Source organism: Phaseolus vulgaris, chromosome 7 (assembly GCF_000499845.2).
Source record: "Phaseolus vulgaris cultivar G19833 chromosome 7, P. vulgaris v2.0, whole genome shotgun sequence".
NCBI lineage: Eukaryota > Viridiplantae > Streptophyta > Magnoliopsida > Fabales > Fabaceae > Phaseolus > Phaseolus vulgaris.
The window spans coordinates 26949804-26973830 of NC_023753.2; the positions used below are offsets into that span (position 1 = coordinate 26949804).

The 24027-nt window shown below is 28.9% G+C and overlaps 1 protein-coding gene across 6 annotated transcripts; it reads left to right on the forward strand.

Annotated features, from left to right (window-relative positions):
- The first annotated feature begins 8655 nt into the window (after positions 1-8655).
- Positions 8656-13907, forward strand: LOC137829519 (uncharacterized). 6 transcript variants are annotated; one of them, XM_068636330.1, is made up of 5 exons: positions 8656-8999; positions 9939-10033; positions 10209-12122; positions 12525-12705; positions 13177-13907. In XM_068636330.1, the coding sequence occupies exons 1-5, from the start codon at positions 8954-8956 to the stop codon at positions 13782-13784; spliced, it is 2844 nt and encodes a 947-aa protein (XP_068492431.1). In that variant the 5' UTR covers positions 8656-8953; the 3' UTR covers positions 13785-13907. The 6 variants fall into 6 exon arrangements, with proteins under 6 accessions (XP_068492431.1, XP_068492436.1, XP_068492433.1 ...); XM_068636335.1 differs by having other exon boundaries at positions 8663-9027; XM_068636332.1 differs by lacking the exon at positions 8656-8999 and adding an exon at positions 9328-9401.
- Positions 13908-24027: the final 10120 nt, after the last annotated feature.

A 24027-nucleotide genomic window follows, 5' to 3' on the forward strand; every position in this document is an offset into this window, starting at 1 on the left:
AATTTGGAGAGAAATTTGTTGGGTGGTAAGATGATGAGAAGAATTGAAAAGATTTTGGTGGTTGTTGAAATGTTTGTCGACGAAAGCTTGAGAAGAATTGGTGTTGACAATGGTTCTTAATTAGTTGAGGAGGCAATTTAAGATCCAATTATCATGATTTAGATAAGATTTGAAAGAGCCGTTCACACAGTTATTTAAGGCGTGAGGTCTTGAGATTTAGGTCCCTAAGCATTTAAAGTTTTAGTCTATGCCTTTCACTTTTCTACTTATCAACACCCTTCACAACTTTAAAGGACACACCAAATCCTACATATTAAAATGCTAACTAAATTTATTGCGCCGTTTAATTCACTATTATCTTTAAACTAAATTTCATTCTTCACTTCTTCTTAAACTATTTTTTGTTATTATCATATTTCTCTATTTTCGTTACAAAATAATGCAAAAAGATATTCCTATACTAGTAAGGAGAGAGCTAAGAGAGAATTATTACACGTTCCTCGATATTTATTTGTATAATGTGTTTGGATGATGGATTTGGAGAAGATAATTATTTTATACATAATTTGAAATGTTTTATTATAAAATTGTTTAGATAAGAGTTTAAAACATTAAAATTTGAGAAATTTATAAAAGTAATTTTCTTAATATTGGAAAATTTTAAGTTTTATATAAAAAAAAGAAATTAACTCAAATTTATGTAAATTATCTTCTTGTTGTTTCTTTATCTTAGTTTTGATTTAACACTACAAAAAAAAATGGTTTTAACGGAGATTTTTTGGCGGAGGTTAATATAACTCTAGGAAATGATATAATTAACAGAGATCTTTTCAATTTTCGTTAAGTTTCAAAGGTTATTCTAAAACTTCAGCAAAATAACAAAGATTTTTTTTAACTTTTCTTAAATTCCTAAGGTCTATTTTAAAACCTCAGCAAAATAACGGAGATTTTTTTAACCTTCGTTAAATTTCAAAGATTTATTTTAAAACCTCAGCAAAATAACGGAGGTTTTTTAACTTTTGTTAAATTCCAAAGGTTTATTTTAAAACCTCAACAAAATAAGAGAGTTTTTTTTAACCTTCTTTAAACTTCAAGGTTTATTTTAAAACCTTAGCAAAATAACAGAGATTTTTTTAATATTCGTTAAATTCCAAATGTTTATTTTAAAACCTTGACAAAATAACGAAGACTTTTTTAACTTTCGTTAAATTTCAAAGATTTATTCTAAAACCTCAGCAAAATAACGAAAGTTTTTTTAACCTTTGTTAAATTCTAAAGATTTATTGTAGAACCTCAATAAAACACTCAAGAATTTTCAAACTTCAATAAATAAATATAATTAAATATATTTATAAATAAATAATTAAAAACTACCTAGTTTTAATATATTTTAAACTAAATTCTCTAAAATTTTGAAAGTGTAACTTTACATTACAAAAATGTTTTTTCAAGTTTCAAAAATTTATTTTAAAAAACTCAGCAAAATAATCTTGGATAATAAGTTTTTCAACAACTAATCTTGGATAATAAGTATTTCAACATTATTTGCGTAATTTTTATGATTGATGGTAGTTGGTTTATATAATTCATAGTTTTTTTTTGTTACGAGCTCATAATTAAGAAAAACTTGACTTATTTTGTTTTACCTTTTGATGTACATATTTTATATGAAATTTTAGTTTTAGTTATAATTGTTAATATTTAATTCTCATAATTTTGAAATATTTTAAATTAAGGTCTTTATTTTAAAATGCATCTAATAATTAATTCATTGTGAAAATGAGAAATGATAAAGTTAATTTCTCCTTGCAATATGTTCTTGCAATCTTTAGCCAAGAACACATATAACTTTAAAGCCCACATCTGATAGATAATGAAATTATTTAGGATATATAAAATAGTGATAAACACTAATTGTTGTCGAGTTAGGTAATAATGCCTTGTGACCCAAGTTGGGGTAGTAAGGTGATGGAAGAAGCAATTTTGGAGTAAGAAGAAAATAATGTCTTATTTATTGTTTTTTCTCCTTAGATATAATAAACAAAAGTATGGTTGAATTGTGATTTCTTGCTAGGATTACAGTCATTGAGCCTGTGCTTTGAAAAATACTTTTCCTTAGCTTTAAAAAAATATCAGAAAACACATTCCCCAAAAATGGTGCAGTAGATCAAACTGCAACCCTGGATAAATGATTTAATAGAAATTTTAATTCTGGATAATATAAAAATAAACACCACTAAAACTAATTTTCTAATTTTTCTTGTAATGTAAACATCATCATTTGATTTCAACATGATTTGATCACTATTTTTTTATTATAGAATAGAAATGATAAATAAATTTTTATTTGTATAGTATTCACATGTATCTCAATGCTGACAAAGAATATTGGGATTGAATATATATATATATATATATATTTGAATTGTTTTATAAAATATGAATATATATAAAATGAGAAAATTTAAAATTAAATGAATTTGAATTGTTTTATTTAAATAAATATTTTTAAACCAAAATAATTTAAATTAAATATAATTAAATTTCTTAGAAATAATAAGTTTACATTTACAAACACCACGAAGCTAAACAATATAAACTAAAACTCATAAAAAATAAAAATTTAAATTTAAAATTTTCTACATTTTTATATATTTGTATGGTCTCTCTAATATTTTTTCCAAGTTATATTAATTTTAATATTTTTAAATATATTAAAAATACTTTAAAAATTCAATCAAATAATATTTAATGTCTAACAAAAACAAAATAAATATATACTATATTTCAATAAAGTAAATAATATATAAAAATTTAAATAAATAAAAATTTATATAAAATATTAATAATTTTGATTTTAAAAGTACGAGATCTCCATTAAAAAACATCATAAATAAATAGGGACAAATGAGTCTCATTTATAATATTATAAGTTGTCAGAGTAGACAAATAAGACCAATACAAATTGTGGTATTAAAAGAATTGACTTATTGAATTTAAATAAAAAAACTAAATAACAGATAAACTCGACTTTACCATTCTTAATCAAAATCTATATAACCTACTAACCCATACAATACAAAAAACAATAAAAAATTCGGACTCTAAAACTTTATATAGAATCATAAACTTTTAATAAACAAATTTCGTTTTCAATTTGTTTACTTTCGGTTTTTTTATTTTTGGCTACACTTTAATTCTGTCTTACACACGGTTACAACAACTAATCAAAATGTTTTATTGACAGCACACAATTCCATGTTGGTGGTCGATACAGTCACACACACTTGATTTTTTAAAAATAAATAAATGGTATATATACAATTATATTTAAATTGATCATTCTAATTAGAATTTACATGTATTAAAATTTATAAATTAATGAAAACTTTTAACTAATAATTAGAAAAATAAAAGACAAAAAAAGTTAGAAAAAAAAAAGTGCTGCCTAAAAAAAAATATGAATGATGAACACAATATATAATACACAGAAAAATCCATGGTATGATAACAAAACACAAATCCCAAAAAGCAGTGGCTGCCAGAAACACAAATCATGAAACTCATGTCTCTAATCATCTTTCTTCTATGCAAAAACAGGTGCAGAAAACATAAACATAGAACTAACACATAAAGGGGCGAAGGGGGAAGCAACAGTGACAGTGAACTAGCCAATGAAGGAGAAAGAGAATAGGGAGGGAAAACGGCAGAAAATTCGCAAGAGACATGGTTTTTAAATATTTTTATTATTTATTTTGACAGTTAAAAACTGTAGTTATATGAATAATGAATGAAAATTATGTCAACCGATATTTTTTAATAATTAATAACGTTAGAGTTTTTATGCTCTGTTAATTTTAAACTAAGAAAAAAGAATGAAAACTTCATTGATATTATTGCCTGAAATAATGAAATGTTTTACAGTTAACCTCTACTACTGTGGACACAAATAAAAACAAATCTGTCTGTCCCCAGAAACCAAAACATAATGAGCGCGTGAACTCATAAAAATGATAGCAAAAGAAAACAAAACATGAGATTTTGGCCACATATGACAATGATGTGTTGTTGTGTTTAAGAAGCTCCATGCATTCAAAATTATAAGATTCTTTTGGCAACTTATGTTTTGTATTGTAGCTACCTTATTCCTTAACTTGTTTATTTATTAATAAAAGGGTAGCATGCTGCATGCTTAGAACAACACATGATCCGATTCTCACACTAGCATCACAATGGATTTTTTTTAGTAATATGGAAACACATCAAAATTATCTTATTCTAATTTCAATTACAACATAAGAGCATCTATAGCGACAATATTTTCCTCTCCAACATATCTACTTGGAAAACATTCAGGTTAAATCGCAAACTTTGTTTTTATGTTTGGTTGGAGAATATAAGTGGGTGCAAACTTCAATTATGAGCTAGTTTTGTAAAGTTGAATTATATTTAAAATTCACTTATTAATATGGTATATCCTAGCATTAGTTTGTTGAGTTTATTAGGTCACCTGCCATCAAATCCCTCTCAAATCGTCTATAAATATATGCTCTCATGCATGAGTTAAAATTTTCGACATGAGGAGGTGTATTGAAGATCACATTGACGAGAGATAAGAAGATTTCATAGTATATAACTGGGTGCAAACATCGCCTTATAAGTTCAAATTTTATAATGTTAAGTTAGGCTTAAAGTCTCATAATATATATAATGGATGCAATGTCACTTTATAATTCGATTTTGTAAAATTGAGTTAGACTTAAATCAATTTCTTAATATTTATAATGAGTAGCTATTCTGATAAGTTTAATTTGTATTATGCTTCAAATAAGAATATTGGGTACAAAAGATTTCCTATTGACATAACTTTGTCTAATAAAAACTAAGAAACTAATTTGAAATACACTTATAACTATGCTTAATCATAAATTGCAAACATGTGTTTCTTTAGGATTTTTTTTTTCATTTGTTGGAGATCCCACATCGATTAGAAATGATGACAATTCATTGTATATAAGTGAGTGCAAACCTCATCTCATGAGTTGATTTTATGGGATTGAGTTAAGCTTAAAGTCCACTTCGTAATATGGGATTATAAACATTTTATAGTCTTCCAAAAGGCTCATTAAGTGTAACACCTAATTCATACATCAAGGATTCATGGTAAGGATCTTTCTTAAACATAGGTTTTCATACTTAAATGTACCATCAAACAATAACTCATACTGTTATAGCCAAGAAGGATGTCTCTTAACTAAAGCATTTAGTTGAGGTCGGTTAAACAACGAGATGATCATGGTATCATTGCGAGCTTCATGAATTGGCTCCAAGAAAATGAGGGGGCTCCACCTGCAGAAGATACTCCGACGTCAAGTCAGTAAGAACACAAAATTTAGAGTATATAGTGAGTATAGTGTAAAATATGAGTTTAAAATTACTCCTTGTGTATTGTTGTTATCCCATATTCTTTCCCTTATATGTAGTAGTGCTCTCCCATCTTCTTGTTGTACCTAGTCTTGTTTTGAGTTATATTCCCAAATTAATTACAATTCCTCATATACAATCAATCTCCATAGTTAGCGCTCTCCCATTTTTATGAGAAATAAATGGGATAATATTTTTCATTAACGTCAGAGATCGGCATTAAGACCGTGTTGAACTCAGCCCATGACCTCACACATACATTACCCCAAATGTATGACATCAATTTCATACGATTTTCATCATTCATACATAATACATATCATTTAATCACATAACATTTAAAATTTCATAACATTCAAGAACATTTCCAACATCAAAAACAATATTTAACTTTCAACTATCAAAATCTAATATTTATACATGTCCACACAACATAAAATCAAACAATTTTATCAAATAACATCCCTGCAAGAGAAATTGAAACTTGGAACCACATCTCCTCCACATTCAGGCCTTTTAGCCTATGGTACTATTGAAAGTTAAAGTTAGTTTCTCTTTCCTTAATTGTTTGCTTTCCAAGCAACCTCTAGAATTTTAATCATTTGGATAAGCTTTAAGATATAAGGGTCTAAACCCTAAATCCTATAACAAAAATTCACTATATAGTAGAATAAGTTTGAGATGATTATTTTTCTCAACTAATCCATTAAGATTATGACTAATCTAAAAAAAAATACAGAATAAAAAATCTTTAGAGAAAAATAAATTTACTTTATTTGAGGAATATCCATGAGTGTTTACTAGTGTCAAAAACTATAAATAATATAAATAATAGGTACCATAGATAAACTATTTCAAATTTTTTATTCATACAGATAACATTTTTTTAATGAAATTAATGAAATAAACAGTGATCATACTCTCGGAAACATAATATACATAATTTTGTTTAGTGTTATTGTCATTTATTTAAATCTTGGTTTTTGAAAAATATGTTAAAACAGATAAATGTAAATATAATAACAATTGATAAATATTAATAGTAATAATAATAACAATAACGTTTTTCCTGGTTTTTGTAACGTTTATCAATATTTTCAAAAAAATTATGAATTATTATAAAATTTAACTATAAAAAATTATTTTATATTTAACAGTGAAATACTTAAATATAAATATTAATATTAATATGGCATTAATCCTATTAATATATAATTTTTATTTGTTAAGTATGATAAATAATAAATGTAGTGCATGATATATATTAAAAAAATATCACTACTTTAATATTAATTACTAAAAAACTGTAATAATTCAATTTTATAAAATTAACTTATCTGATAAAATTTGTATTTTATTTATATGTTATGAAATATTTTTATATTTAATTTTTAACAATAAAAAAAATAAACTACCATACACAATATAATTATACAAAATTACAAATCTTCTATAATTGTAATTATAATAAAAATCACAATCAATTCCTTAAAGAATCCAATTCATCTTATCAGCATCAAAACAATCAAATATTATCATTTTAACATCTCTATACCACATTATATACATTTCAATTATTTATACACAATTCAAAAAATGGATACTAATAAATTTGTAGTTATAATTTTAAAGTCAAATTAAGTTAATTTTATTGATGAATTCATGTTTATTTTTATTTATTAGCAAAAACTTTGTTCAATACTAAATATTGTGGGGATAAAGAGGGATATTCACAACTTGTATACACATACTATTCTAACACACTCAAAAAAGTATTAAACACAATTATACACTTAAAATAACCACATCCTTCTTCCTATAAGAATATACAATATGTTTATTATGTTTATAGAAATGATGTTTATTAAACACATTACTTCTTTTATGCATCTATGTATAATTATATACTGTACTTAAAAACAAACACATATAATTAATTGTTAATTATTTATTAACATTATTTTTGAAAATATGTTTTTATTTAATTTTCATTAATAATATCAAGTTTTAGGGAATGGTACTTTAAAATAGATCGTTTTTTACTCACAATTAGTAAAATTAAATTATATTAAATGAATTCTTAGTTAGAGTAATATTAATTATTTTTTAAATTTAAATTTTAAGAAAGTATCACTTTAAATCTATACCAATATATAAAAATATACATCATCATTTGGTAATCTCCTTTAGTATTATTTTTTATTTGAACACTTTTACTCTTTAATAAATAAAAAATAAGTTATTTATTTAATAAAATAAATAATTCAATAAGTTTCTTTTATTTCAAAATAATTAAATATTTTTTATTTATTTAAAAATAACAATTATATAATTTTTAATACAATTTTTACAAAATTAATATATATATAAGTATACATTAATATTATTATTTTTCTTTTTTAATTAGTTATTCATAAAAATAATATAAATTATAAATTATAAAATTATAAAAATTATAAAAATATAAAAATATAAAAATTATATATATAATAATGTAATAAAAATGTAAATACTCCTTTATCTAATTTTGCCACCAGAAAGAATTGAAATTGGAGAATGTACCTTGTATGAAGTCAAATTTGGTCCTAAAATTTAAAAATATAGTAACGTATTTCAAATAAAAAGTTGACTTTGGAATTAAGTAATGTGTTTATTAATGTATTAATTGCAAAGTTATTTATTGTAAAACATTAATTACATTACTTATTACTTATAATATCTATTAGGTTTAATAAATATAACATCTTCAATAAATGATTTACTTTATAGGATTTATAAATGTTACCGACTATATTATTAAGAAACACAACCGGACCGGAGAAAGTAGATTATTTAAGGTTTGAACTTTACAGATGGAAGAAACATAATTGGATTACTTCAAGTCTTGAAAAAGAAAATTTTGAAAAAATATAAAATGTTTTGTGTACCTGTATTACTAATATTATATATTAATTATATTAATAAGTATAACTGTAGAGTTTAAATATAATATATGTTTAATAAATGTTTTGATTTATTAGAAACAGTTAATTGGTGTGTAGTATAGGTTTCATTTGAAGTGTATATATGGAGAGGGAGAGAGAGAGGGTGGTATCCAATGTCTTTGACACGTGTGAGTGAGGTTGGAGTTTACCTTCACACGCTTCTCCACGCCCCCCACTTGCCCGCGCAGAGGGTGAGGATCCTGTGTCAGCGTTTCGGTATTTGAAAGTTCAAAAACAAACCCCACTCACTTCTCATCCCTCTCTCACTGTCGCCCTCACCCACACGCACACTCTCTCTCTCTTCTCCCTCTTCCTCCTTCAACGCCTGTAACGTAACGGATCTCCATTAATACTATCTCTTGCTCTCTCTCTTCATTACATTTTTTCTCTATTTCTATCTCCACTTCTCCGTTCCTTTCCGTCACTCTTTTCTCTCTTTTTTCCTGTGCCTTTTCCTTTTCCAATTTTCAACCCTGCTCGGGATCGTAGGGTTTTCAGTTCTCCAACCTTCTCCGTCCGCATTCCTTCTTCGTTCATGATTCTTCATGGAGAAATTCCGGAACTCCAAGCACCAGCCTCCTCTTCCTCAAGGTCATTCTCTCTTTCAGGCAAAATCTCAGTTAAACTGCTTCCTTCATTCTCAGAGTTTCTGAATTTCCTGCTTGTGCCTCTTGTTGCTGATTTGATTTCTCAGGAAAAAATGTTTCTCTTTTTTGCTTTTTTTTTATTAATTTGGATTTCGGATTTCGGATTTTACATTTTTCTTGTTTTATTATTCTCGACATTTTTTAATCTATTTTGAATTTTTAGACTTTTATCAGTAAGGAGTATATATATATTTTTTTATATTATTTACTATTGAGAATCAGTCCTCTGAGACAATAATTTAACCTATTAGTCCACTAGAGATAAATGTTTAACAGTGTGAAACTAGGGGAATCTCTAAGAAATAACAACTAGTCCTTTTCTCTCACCAGTGGAGTCTGCTACATGGTAAAAATAATGATTATAAGGACCGGAATTAATGCTGCTTTCGGATTATTTTTTTACCTGCCTTATAACTTTTTCGGCGGTGTAGTCGGCATGATTTGGTTTGTTTTCATAATGATTTTCCGCGGTGTGATGTTTTGTGATCACACATTACTGTGTCTGGTCTGGTCATTGATGGTTTTCAAAAAATGGTCTATTTGTTTTTTGCTATGTTTTTATTTGCCTTATGTTTAACTTGAGCGGGATGGTCTGGTCATTGATGGTTTTCAAAAAATGGTCTATTTGTTTTTTGCTATGTTTTTATTTGCCTTATGTTTAACTTGAGCGGGATGGGGGTATGTTCTTTCACTGTTATTCTCTCAGTGGTTTCTTTAGTTTGTGATAAGCTGTTCATGTTTTATAACCAATTTCCTGGTTGCTTCCTTGTCTTGATTCTAGTAATTACAAATTTATATTATTTTTTTTATATTGGTTATATTTAATTAACTTTTTTTGTATTTGATCCTGAACCCTTCATTTGATGCTAATGTTGTCTTTCAGCTCCGGGGAACAAACAGGTTCATAGACAGCGACTACCACCGAATCTGTCACCTGATTCTTGTTCAGACGGTGGTGTGGTTGCAGACAAGGATTCGGTAAGCGAGCTTTTCGTTTTGTTTTTGTTTTTGGCCATGATCTACTTAGAAACATCTACGAATTAATGAAGAAACGTGCCAAAATCGGTGGTGGGGTTGCATTTAGTTCTCTGTATGTGGTTGTTTGTATAAAAGGAAAAGAAAGCATTGACAGTAAATGCGCTTAATTTTGCAGTTCTCTTTCAAATTTGGGTGGAGATCTTCAAAACAACTGCTTGGAACTCCGATTAAGAAGTTATTAGACGAAGAGATGTCACCCAAATCTGACACAAAAAGAAGATCCCCTGGAGTCATTGCCAGATTGATGGGTCTTGATGGACTGCCATTTCAGCAGCCTATTAGTAAGCAACATAAGGGGTTGTCTGAAAACCAGAAGACACCACAATTACAGAAAACACGTGGCAAAGGAGTGCCATATGATGGTGGATCATCTAGGAGAGGCTTAAGGGATCAGCAAGAATTTAAGGATGTATTTGAGGTCTCGGAAATTCCAAAGGTAGAGAGCAGTAGATATCCATCACCGGGGTGTGTAGACTTGAAGGCCAATGATGCTGAGATGTCATTCATTGAACAGAAGTTCATGGATGCCAAACGCCTTGCAACTCATCAAGATTTACAGTCTTCAAAGGACTTCCGAGACACACTTGAGGTTTTGGATTCCAACAAGGATCTCCTGCTGAAATACTTTAAGCGGCCAGATTCTTTGTTTAAAAAGCATCTAAATGATCTTCAAGCTGATCCTGTCAAATCACATTATGGTGATGTAGAAACTATGGATATTGAGAAGTATGAACATGAACATGACTTAAGTTGGAGGTCAGATAGGGAGAAAACTGGGTTGAACTACAATAGATCTCATGAAAATCATCTTGATGGTTATCCTTGTCATTTTGACAAAAGACATGTGATGCATAGTTCACCAAGATCATCAAAGCTTCAATTTCAGGGCAGACATGAACAAGATGCAGTCCCCACAAAGATTGTCCTCCTGAAACCCAATCTTGGAAAAGTTCAGAATGGTACCAGAATTGTATCATCACCATGTTCTCACAATTTTCTGTCAGGCCGTGAAAAGGACACTGAACTGTGTCAAGTGACAAATATGCCCGAAAGTGCAAGGTCTTGGAGGCAAGATTCTTTTGAATCTAGAGAAATTGCAAAGGAAATCACTAGGCAAATGAGAAATAGTCTTAACAATAGCGGCATGATGCTTTCAACTTCTAGAATTGCAGGATATGCTGGGGATGATAGTTCATGTAGTTTTTCTGGTAATGAATCTCCTGACGTGTCTGGGGAAATAACTGCAATTTTGGGAAATTCGTTTGACTTAAACAACCGTACTAGGCGATCTTCCCGTTCTGGTGAATCTTCTGTCAGTAAAGAGGCAAAGAAGAGATTATCAGAGAGGTGGAAAATGACACACAAGTCTCAAGAGCTGCAAGGCATCAGTAGGAGCAGCACGCTGGCAGAAATGCTTGCTATCCCTGACAAAGAATTGAAGGCTGCAAATTTTGCCGGCATGGCTACTGGGGAAGGTTTCCGTGATAAGTTTACTCCCAATAGTGAACCTGCTAAATGGGTTGAACCATTGGGTATCAGTAGCAGGGATGGTTGGAAGGATGGCTGCATTGGCAGTTTGTCAAGGTCAAAATCTCTTCCTTCTTCCTCCACTGCCTTTGGAAGTCCTAGAAGATTCTTGCGCACTGAAGCACTTCGTGCTGATCGATATATGGTGCCAAAGGAAGCCCATAAACGCGAGAGAAGAGCAGCAAAGAATTTTGATCATAGACATGGTAATAACAGAAACTCAAGATCTGGTCACAAGAAGTCTTGGTCTTTGCATTCGTCAAAGCTAGAAGTTGATGAGTTTTGTGCTGACTCGCATACAGTTCAGAATAAAATGAATATCATTCTTGAAGATTCGCCCAAGCTTGAAGTTCCAAGTGCAGTTGCTGATGAGGACATGGAGGTGACAAATGGAAAAGTTGAGTCTTCTGAACCTTTGAATAAGGTGCTTCCTGAATTATCTTCTCATGTTTTGATAGAAGGTGATGGTGGCGCGGTTGACAAAGACAATTCAATACAGCAGGTTAAGTTTCTAATATTTTCAATTGGTATATTGTTAATGCTGTGGTCATTAGTTAATTTTACTAAACAATATACTTGCGGTATCCATTTAGATCAATGATTTGGTTCTTGCTATTTTTAGTTCTTTCCCAGAGATTTTTATTTGATCTTTTGAACTTTGTGTTATTCAAATAAAATAAAATATGTAAATGTTTTAGAAAATAGAAATTGTTAATGTATAACTGAATTAATTTTCTTGCTACTAAGTAATATTTTACAGAACTGTTTAGATGCAGTAGTAGATACATTCCAAAAGAGGACAGTTCTATTTTCTCATAACCCAATATACGGGCCTGTAATTAATGAATTGCATAAAATTTCCAAGTTTCATTATGTTTTTTCTTGATATGTTGTAATATTTCAGGATCTATCAGCTGCGTCGACTGGTGTAACAGTCAACCATGAAACACCTGTTCCTGGACTTGAATCTTCTTGCTGTAAAGATGCTGATCAACCCAGCCCTGTCTCCATCCTAGAGCCTGCTTTTACAGATGATCTGTCTTCTTGTTCTGAATGTTTTGAAAGTCTCAATGCTGATCTACAAGGTAACTGAACCATTTATTATTACTATTGTGCATGTCAATTTTGGGTCTTTAGAAGGATTTATTATTTAACAATTACCTTCGTGTGTATTTTTGGAAAGAAATGCAGTGTGATTTTTTTTTCGGTTGAGTTTCGGTGTGATAGCATCCTTGGTTTCCTCTAATGGAATTTGCTCTTTAATGAATTGAAGCTAGACTTGATTGACTAATTATAGGACTGCATCGTGATCCAATAGTTTCTGTTACAATAATAGTTCTAACCGTGGTAATAGAGCCTGCATAAATAATACCTCACCAATAGGCTCTAGTATGCTTAACAATCTCTTGCGAATGTTTTTTGTGATATTTGTTATTTGAATTGAATAGTAAGACACGATAAATCATTATCATAAACGAGTATGTTGCTTAACTGTTGAAATGCTATTTCAAGGTTTGAGATTTGGACTAATTCCTTTCTCTTTTAATTGTTGATAGGGCTGCGAATGCAACTCCAGTTGCTGAAGTTGGAATCTGAAGATTATGTGGAGGGACCCATGACAGTAAGTGATGAAGATGGTGAGGAAGTATCTCCTGGAATGTTAGCAGCAGACAAAGGATTGTGTCTAAGAACTGAAGATAGCTGGGAATGTTCCTACATTATTGATGTCTTGTCCGAATCTGGCATTGATGGAGTTCATCTGGATACAATTTTGGAAGTTTGGCATTCCCTAGAATGCCCTGTGAGTCTTTCGGTGTTTGATGAACTTGAAGAAAGGTATAGTGATGGGACAGCTTGTTCAAGGTCTCAAAGGAGATTACTTTTTGACAATATAAATATAGGAATTCTGAAGATCAGTGAGCAATTCTCTTTCTCTAGATCAGCAATCAGAAATGCCATTGGTTCTAATTTGACCAAAAAGGGGTTCCGAGATGGGCTTCTGAGGATGCTAGTGGACGAAGGAAAAGTAAGGGATGGTGGTCAGGGGAATGTGGTGGTTGGGGAATCTGAGTGGATGGACCTGAAAGTTTACATTGATACAATAGCCAGGGAAGTTGAGAGATCGTTGTTAGATGATTTAGTGGCAGAGATAATCGGTATCTAGAAATTTGGTACCCGAGATCATAGTATTTCTTCTTTCCATAGTTTCTTTCCTAGTAATGTAAATCTAATAGGACAATGCTAATTTCATCAAAGGATGAATAAATGGATCATAATCTTTCGGCCATTTTATTAGTTTAGATAAAATTTCACTTAGTTTCTTTTTCTTTCTTTTACCTTTTATAACTCTTTTAATTTATATAGTAATGTAATGTTGTATATCGTTTATTTTAACCATATATAGATTAAGAAATGTCAAAATAATGTCTAGAAAAGAAAGGAATGTCAAGTATAATTTCATAAAAAATTTAAGGTAGTAGAATGATATTAATTTGTACCAATAACTTTTTCTCATAAGGCATCTCTCTTTTGTGCAATTCATTTATTTATTTTAAATTTCTATGTGTGTGATTTTTATTTCCCTTTCTCTTTAACTATTCAAGCTTCTGCATATACGTTTCAAAGTTACTTTACGATTATGGTTTTTGCGATTGTCATGCAAGTTCTGATTAAATTTTACAAGTCATTTCTTTGACTATTGTATTTCTTTTAACTATACAAATTATTGATAATTTTTTCAACAGTATTCATCCATTTGATTGAATTTAGCTGAAATTTGATTTAAAATCAAAACTAACGTTGTGTCTGGATGAGTTAATTTGTTGAAGATGAATTGCACAACTTGGTAAAGAATAATTGCATGAAAAGAAAGGGAAAGGAATTAGATGAAGGTGAGAAATTTATCCCTTTGTCTCTATATATAGAAGGTGAATCACGTTATGTATATGAGTCATCTTATTACTGATTTATATTATGTATATGAGTGATCTTATTCTAGATTTATATGTTGAATTAATGTAGAGCGAAGTGTATATGTATCCTTGATAAGGCATAATTGATATAACTGATTATGTAAGGAATCATTATCAGTTATAGAGTTAAGGCATTATGTGAGGAAAAAAATTCAAACATATATTTTTATTTAGACACAATGGTTTTTTTTAATTATAATTTTTAAAATTAAAATAACCACTATTGTTTGTCAATTAAACAATACTTAAAATTTCAACTCACATCATACATGGAGTGCTTGTTGACTTCAGTGTTCTGTGAAAATTAAAAGTTTTGTTTGAACTGTTAACCTCACATTACCATTTTAGCCTCAACAATAAAGATTACTACTACCTACGTTGTTGTGTTGACTTTGATTTTCTTTTAAAAATAGGTAGGCGAAACTTTAAATTATTTTTAAACTTTTATCTCATAAATGCACATCTTTCTCAAATGTAATTATCCATAAATTTCGTTATCTTGTAATAACATCTAAACTTTTAATATTATTTAATTAATTTTTTTTGAATGATTAAACTCTTTTGTCAATAGTCTTTTTGTTGAAATCATTTTATTAGAATATTTTTTTATAAAAAACAATAAGTCTTAAGCATTAATTAAAATAAGTTTTTTTTTAAATAATAAATTTTAGACACATTTATTTTAAATAAAGACAAAAAAATATTTTGATAAATCAATAAATTATACAATTAAATTTTATTTATTTTTTAATCAATTATATCAACTATAAATTTTTCTCATTTCCTTCTCTTTTAATTCTCACCGTCCTCCAAACAAAACAAAGCCTAAATTGAATAGACGCTTTGTTTAGAAGTATGTAAAGTTGATGAGTCCTATAAAATTGTTCTATTGATTGAATTCGATATTTGATAACCAAATCAAAATTGGTGTTACTTACTTTTGTTTGCAAATCAAAATCTCCATTGAATCAAACACAGCTCTCTTACTAGAATCCTCAGGAATTTCTCTTTTTTATAAGCACTCTACTTAAGAATTTTAGTTACCCTCTCAAACTTACAAAATTTGAATCTAAGTAGCATGACAAAATATTTAAATAATTTAGGAAAAATGAGTTCATTGATGTAAAAGTAAAAGCAGATATGGATGAAGATGAGAAGTAGAGATAAATGTAGGCATGGTTAGTGAATGAAAGTGACAGATGGCGACTGAACACATGCAAATAGGGTGTGAATAAAAGGCATATGGACCTTCTTACCTTTAGGTTTTTTAGGACAACCCTCCCATTTGTGGTCCACTCAAATCCTCACCTCGATCTTATCACTCACAATACACCGGTTCAACTTTTTGTTTTCATAATTCTTGTTACCTAAATTTCTCTTACATTGCTTACACATCCTACAAAATGAAAACATTGAAAAGTCATTTACAAACTTATTATACATAATAATATAAGATATTAATAACTCACCCTAATAAAATTGAGATTTATACTTACTTCTATTTTATTTGTATATTTCAAAATGTTTTTATTTAAAATTAATGTGTAATTTTTAACACATTTTTCATGTTAATATTTTTCAATTTGTGTATGAGACTATTGTTGAGTGTGAAGCCAAGACTAATTGTACTGAGCTGACCAGACACCATGTTTTAGTGAGTGAGCTTAATTATTGTGTCCCCTCTATAATATATATTTAAGAGATCGTTGTGTTTGTAATAAAATTGTAACAAACATAATGAAAACTTAATTAATTGCCCGTCATGGATGTAGGTTGCAGATTGACGACCGAACTATATTAAATTCTGTGTTGTTTATTTTCTGCAATTGATTCGTGATTGTGTGTTGCTTTCGCATGCGTTTTTTTTCCATCAACTATATATTTATAGGTGATTCAATAGTGAGTGATCCAATAAACCTAATAAACTTTCGTTAAAAATAGACTCTAAATAACTTTTGTACCATTAAGAAGTGTATTTTAAGTATAATCGAACTTTAAAAAATGACTCATAAGATAAAGTTTACAATTACTTATATATTATAAAATATTTTTTTAGTCGATATGAAGATTTTAATATAAGGAAAAAAATATAAAAGATACTAAAATAATAAATTGAGTAAAAAAAAATTATATAAAAAATATTTTTAGATGAAAATATCAAAATGAATGCTTATCTTTTTATGGAAAGTTGGTGGAAAAAAGAGTATATGTTTTTGTGATTAGTCTATGTCGAAAGAAGAATTATGTAAGTGTTGATTGATAGTGATTGCATAAAAATGTCTATACCTAAAGTTACAAATTATAAGTTTTTATGGAAAAGTGATAAGCGAGTATGCAATTATGTATTATATCATGTGTCAGGATAGTTTCACACTATTTTTTTTTCTCACATTCAAATTCCAACTCTATAAATTATCATTTTATTATAATATTTTATTATAAAAAATAGTTGTTAAATTGATGCAAATGAAATATAGAGTGTTAAACAAATATTTTCCTATGTTTAATGTAGGTTGGTATAAAAATTAAATTGTCAACAACACTCGTGTAGATTTTCTATATATAAGATTTTTATTAGTTGAAATTAAGGGTGATAAAATTTTCCTTCTGACTGAGGAAATGCTTAGAGTTGAAAAATAACAACTAGAATTTTGGAAATAATATTTTAAAATTTATGGTTTTCTTTGTAATCTTTTCTTTTTCTTTTAGGTAATATTTTGGTGTTTACTCTTTTTTATTGTCTATATTTCTTTGTTATTTATCTCTCTCGCAGCCATTTCATTTTCTGATAATTTATTTTATCTTACTTTTATTTATTTATTTGTTATGACTTTACTCTTTACTTTGTTTACTTTCCAAATTTCCATTTTTTACTTTTCAAGTTTTACCGTACTTGCCCATTTCTGGATAGTCTTCTTATTTATAAACCCTTTTATTCAAACAACATTTGAAAACTAATTAAATATATAAAAACATATTAAACACACAATTGATTTTATATACAAATATGACTCCAAAGATTTTACTTCTTTTAAAGTAATGAGTGAATTTATGTTTTCATGTTTATTAAGAATCCAACATGTTTATTCAATTTGGTTGGTGCCGATAAAAAAAAATCAATTTGGTTTTAAAAATCGATTATGGTGACGCAATGTGGTTGGTAGATGTGAATTTAGTTAAATTATAAGAGTTTTAATGTATTCACACCCTCTTCATCCCCTCATACTAAAACATTAATTAATATATTAAAAATATACACAATTAAGGTTATTTTTATATTAATTTAATTTTTATGATTTATTTATTGTATTCTTAGGAAAAAATGTGACCTAAGATTACATCAAATAAGACATAAGTCTTTTAATCTCTTTGACTCTAGACAAAATGATGTACTTTTAAGGAAGATCGGTCTCTTAATCTCTTATGCTAGTTTTTAAGAGTATATTTTAAGTCTAACTCAATATTACAAATCCAATTAATTATATTAAAATGGTGTATAAGATGTTTTCATCAATCACCACTACATGTAACACTAATAATAGAAATCTAAAATATCATCCAATAACAAAGTAAAGTTAATAATAAGAACAATCATAACATATTATCATTAAACTTTATGCCTACAATTGACAACCTATCAAAGTGTGTTATTGAAAAATACTAAGTGATTTGTAATGAAAGTCATCTCCTTATACTTTAGTTCTACAAAACTCAACAAGTACAATTTGTTTAGTACACGGAAAAAAACAAGGGGAGACCATTGATGATATTGAAAATGGTGATCCTCGTTCATTTACACCAATGATAATGAATAAAGATGACAATGTAGTTGATGATGTACATGCAACCCGTAAAGACCACAGTGAAAGAATTTACATATGAACATTCAACCCACTATGGTAATAAATTTAGAAACATTTTTATAATACAAATTTATAATTTTATGTATTTATTTTATATGATTTTCTTTCTATGCAATTTAACTAATGTTTGTTACCTAATTTTTTAACACGTATATGACTAACTATATAATCCGATCAGACCCCCTTTCGGACGAGCCAACAGAGGACCTACTGGATTGAAATGTCTCTCATTGAGACGTGCTGCTGGTGAGAAGACACCTGTTGACATTGACGTCAACACTGGAGTGGTTACTGGTCCGAATGTTGAGACTTTTAGCAACTATCTTGGAGTTGTTGCTTGTAAGAGACTTTCCATTTTGATTAATTCATGGGATGATGTGTCAGAGGTCGATCAGAACATGCTCTGGGAGGATATTTTGGTAAGCTTTACAGAATATTATCGTTATCATATAATGCTTTTTAATATTAATTGATCAATTTTAATTTGATGATATTATTTTGCAGGCACATTTTTGAAATACCAAATGTGGAACCACTTTGATCAAGATAATATCCAATATCGGAATTAAATTCTGTCATTTTAAGTTAACACTGATGATGAAATATGTTTCTAACAAGTATAAAGGACAAAATTCTTGTTTAGAGTACGCTAATATTGATGAAGAGATATGTCGTCTTTTTGTTCAAAGTCATGAATGTGAAGCGTGGTTGGTAAGTGAAGTTACTTAACTATTTTATTTATATAACATTAATAACTTAATATTATTTAATTCACTTTGTTTATTTCATTTATGACAGGATCGTCGGAAGAAAGCTCAAGACACAACACAAATGAATGTTACCTCGCACTTAATGTCTCGTTCGGGGTATAGAAAGTTTGAGCAATGACTAATGGTGGAAAAAGAGTAATCCAGACAGGGGACTAGGTCTGGGATTGAGACATGGGTCACTGAACCTCCATCATCACCTTCCCGCCACGAAAAATGGAAGATGGCCCGAATTAAAAAGTTAGGTGCATTTAGTTCTAAGCAATCACAGATAGTCTTAGAAAAAATTGTTAAGTTATTTTATCCTCTCTTCCATTTATTTTAAAGCATTAATTATATTAAAAACTTATATGATTTTGATCTCTTGCAGGATTCCTTGGTTGAGCAAAGCTCCCAAGGTAATTTTGTACTTGAAGGTTGTCGCGATATCCTGGTTGAAGAAATTGGACGACCCGAACACTGTGGTCGTGTTTGTGCAACTGGAAAAGGGGTTGAAATTAAACATTATTTCAGAGCTGCACTACGATACTCATACTCCTCCCCCACCTTATAGACCAAAGCATAATTGACGAGTAAGATACGCCAAGAATTAATGGAGGAGATGAGAAAGGAGACTAAACGGGTGTAACTAGAGTTGCGACAAGAGTTCCTATCACAACAAGTTTGCGTTGGCCGCTTGAGGCGCATGTTAGTCCCGCTCCTAAGAGCACAAAGGGGAGTTGTGCAGCTCCTATAACATCGGGGGAGGATATCATTGGCTAAATGAGCCAGTGTGAGCTACTGGTAAAGGGCGACATCTTTTCTCAGGTGGTGGCCATTGGAAAAGTCTATCAAGAGGCCACCATATTACATAACGTTCCTCTCTCCACCGATGTGGTGAAGGTAACGGTGGAAAGAGTACGAGTAACTGATGCTCGTGTTCCACTACATTCAAATGAGGTAACAACTGTGGCCGATGCATTTCTGACACTCGTAGCTTGGCCCAAACACCTCATTCGAATTATACCAGAACCTCCAGTAATAATTCCATTTCATTATATTAATTTATATATTACATCTAATTTAATAAAAATATTCTTTATTTTGTATAAACCTCGTTGGAAACCAAGTCCAAAAAAGAAGCATGAGGTTTCGATTCTCCTATAGCTTCCTTAGCTGTAGCTGCTAGAGAGATTGGTCAAAACCCTATGGACATTCTGTGGAATGATACGTTTTTTTGAAATAAACACTAACATGCCATTGTACATATACATGTCAGATTTGTTAGAATTTGTACTTGGGGGTCAGGAGCTCAATATAAATATAATTCAATTTTTTATGATGTAAGTATCTTTACCTATATTTCAATTTACTTAATTATTATTGATTATGCTTTAATTAATAACTTGTAGGTATTTGCATGGAGTTTCTATCAATGGCGAGAATGAAGATATCTATGGATTTTTAGATCCCTTGTATACTAATTCCACTGGAACAAAGAAATTTGAAACCTAGTCATACATCACTAACACCCTGGAAAAAGAGGGAAAACAAATTTATTTATGCCCTTATATTAATGAGTAAGTTTAATTATAAGTTTTCAATTATTACTATTTCATGTTTTAAATATTTACTAACTCTTTTCATGGATGATATATGGGTCATTGGCAGTTACTTGTCTTATCCACGGTTGATAAGACTGTTGTGTGGTTTTTTTTCCTACACAAGAGGTCATCCACACATATGAAGATTATGATTGATAAGTAAGTACACTACAAACTTAAATTCGTATGTTATTAATTAAGCATCTACTAACACGATTTTTTGTATTAATCAGTTCATGGCGTTTATATAATATCCTCAAAGGTCGATCCAATTCAAATTATCAAAATCTGAAGTGGATGACACTAAAGGTTTGTAATTTTTGTCTTTCTCTTTTCATTGTTTATCAATATTAACTTTTACTTTCTATTGAATTATAGTGTAATAGATAACCGGGAAGCTATGAGTGTGGCTATTACGTTATGCAATGGATGATTACCATTGTATGACTAGACCTTAAGGGTCTGTTTGCTTCAAGGGAAGTACTGTTCACGAGGACGGAAGTGCAGTGATATCCCCTATTTGGATCAAGTGATGTGCGCAGAAGTGTGAGGAAGGATATCCACATGAACAGTGAAAATCATATTCCTCTAATATGCAGAGATTGTTGTGGAAAGACATGTCAGCATTGGTGATTTTCCCAATTTACCCCAGATTTTGTTTTGACATCCTAAAGTGAAGGCAAAGGAAAAATAAACAAGACAAGAAAACAAATAAAAAAAATAAAGATAAAATCATATTACAAAACAAAAATATTAAGTATATTTATAATAAAAATATAATTATAATAAAATATATAATCAATTATGAATAATATATAATTGATTATGCATATAATTTCTATAAATTATTTTTTTAAATATTATTATTATTTATATATTTATATTATTATTATTTAATTTTAAATAAATAAATATATTAATTAATTATTTTTTTTAAATATAAGAATAAATTTATAATCTTAATATTTTATTAATTAAAAAAATTAAAATTTCAATCATACTCGTCACATCATTTACAAACTTATTATATTTATGAAAATTTTCTATGTTCAAAGAGTGATAAGAAACTCATGTTTTTTTTAAAATAATTATTCATCGATATTGGAAATAATTTACAAAATTTTAATTAACTCAAATTCACATAAAAATATTTCATATTTAATTATTCAAATATTTTTAAAGACAAGGATAAATTTGTAAACTTACATTTTACACTTTTAAAAAAAAATCAAAAATTTCCTCACAACCATTCCATCATTCACAAACTCCCATAAACTTTCCTCACATATCCACTCTAACATACCCCAATCCAAACAACTTCACTTTCTTCACACTTTCCTCTCATCCTCACACATCCACTCCCTCAAATCCTCACACATCCACTCCCCTATCCAAACACACCCTAAGGGTGTGGGTGAGTGGAAGTGTGAAGAAAGTTGAGGGTGTTTGGATTGGGAGATGTTAAAGTGGATGTGTGAAGAAAGTTTATTGAAAATGTGAATGATGTGATAGTTGTGAGAGTATTTTAATATATTTTGAATAGTGTAAATTGTAAGATTACAAATTTACCCTTGTATATAAATAAATAGGAAAATGAAATATTAATTAGTTTAAAGATATTTAAGTTAATTAAAATAATTAGTATTATATTATTTAATTTCTATTACATTATATATAATAATAAAGTATACTTTTGTCCATGTGTGTAAAAAAATAATAAAAAAATGATTATTACTTTTGTACATAATTTTCATAATTAAAATAATTGTAAGTTTCAATTATAACTTAAAAAATAATATAAAATTGAAATAAATTAAAAAAATTGATTATAGAAATGAAATATGAATTCTTCATTTATAATTTTATTAATTGAAAATATTTGTATTAGTAAAAATCTTGTTTGTAGATAATTATAATATTATTAATGATTATTTAATAAATGTTATGTTACATAAATATATAATTATTATTAATTATGATTTTGATTACTATTAATAATAATATGAATATAATTTAAGAAAAGATGTCATGAACATTAATTAGTTGCAAAAATATATAAAGTCATTACATTTGATGTAGAGAGAGATAAATACATGTTAATTTGAAATTATAGAAAACTTAAAAACATAATAATGTTAAGTAGAAAAAGAAATGACATCCCCAATAACATTTTAACCCTTCTTGTGGAAACCTTCAAACGTGCTACTAGAAGGCATATCTTATTTCGTTGTCTGATAATGATTGCATCTTTGTCATCGGCAACGTCTTCATTGTACCATTTGAAAAAATTACAGCCTATAATAATGCCACTTGTAATCTGTTTTGAGAAAAGAATAAAATTCAACAATGAAAAAATTTAAATCACCAAAGTTAAGTTTGCATGAAATTGAATTGAATTAAATTTACCTTTGACTTGGGACAACCCCAAAATCGTTTTCCGGCATTGTTTTCAGTTGTTGCTGTTCTCAAAGCAGCAAAGTGTCCACAATCACAAATGGGAGCAACGAACGCACTTGTGCTCCCAGCAACATGGGTAAAAGTACCACGTGATTTTACACCACAACCAGTGCAACTAGAGGATGATGTCATGTCATGTGTAGACATTGAAGGCTACGTAATGAATGTTATTAATTTTCCAATTTAGATAATGGACCCGAAAGATTTACTTTAATCATAATAGAATTCAAATCTTAAAGAACATGCATTTAAAATAAAATGAAGCTTAATGTTAAATATGAATTTCTCAATGTTCAAGGTGAAAAATAAAAAAACAACAAAAATAGCAATAATAATGTTCAACCCGAAAAATAGAAATTAAATAAAAGACAATAACATAATGCAAATAGACAATCAATGGCCTTGTTGACGATGAATCTGATTCAGAGTATCCTTCAATCTGTCCATCCTTTGATCATTCCGCTCCATCCTTTCATCAAGCCTGTCAAAACGAATGTTAACGTTCCTCATGCTTTCTCTCATGTCTTGCATCCCTGTCCAAATTTGGGTTAACATTTCAGTTCGACTGGGGATTGCTGGTTGAGGTTGACCATCTTCAACATCTTGTGCTGACAATCCATCCTCTTCACCATCTTCTTCCTGTGCATGGTGAGGTCTACCAAGTTGCCATACGCCATTGACCTGGAATATATTTAATTTTGTCATACTTTTTTTTGCCAAAGTAATGATTCCAGTCTAGCATTATTGGTTGCTCATTCGACAAGT

What these genes read in the sequence shown, in the direction of transcription:
- LOC137829519 (XM_068636330.1), top strand. Translation starts at nt 8,954, where the DNA reads ATGGAGAAATTCCGGAACTCCAAGCACCAGCCTCCTCTTCCTCAAG. An exon ending in TGGTTGCAGACAAGGATTCG is followed by an intron (nt 10,034 to 10,208) that starts GTAAGCGAGCTT and finishes TTAATTTTGCAG; the next exon opens with TTCTCTTTCAAATTTGGGTG. An exon ending in TCTCAATGCTGATCTACAAG is followed by an intron (nt 12,706 to 13,176) that starts GTAACTGAACCA and finishes AATTGTTGATAG; the next exon opens with GGCTGCGAATGCAACTCCAG.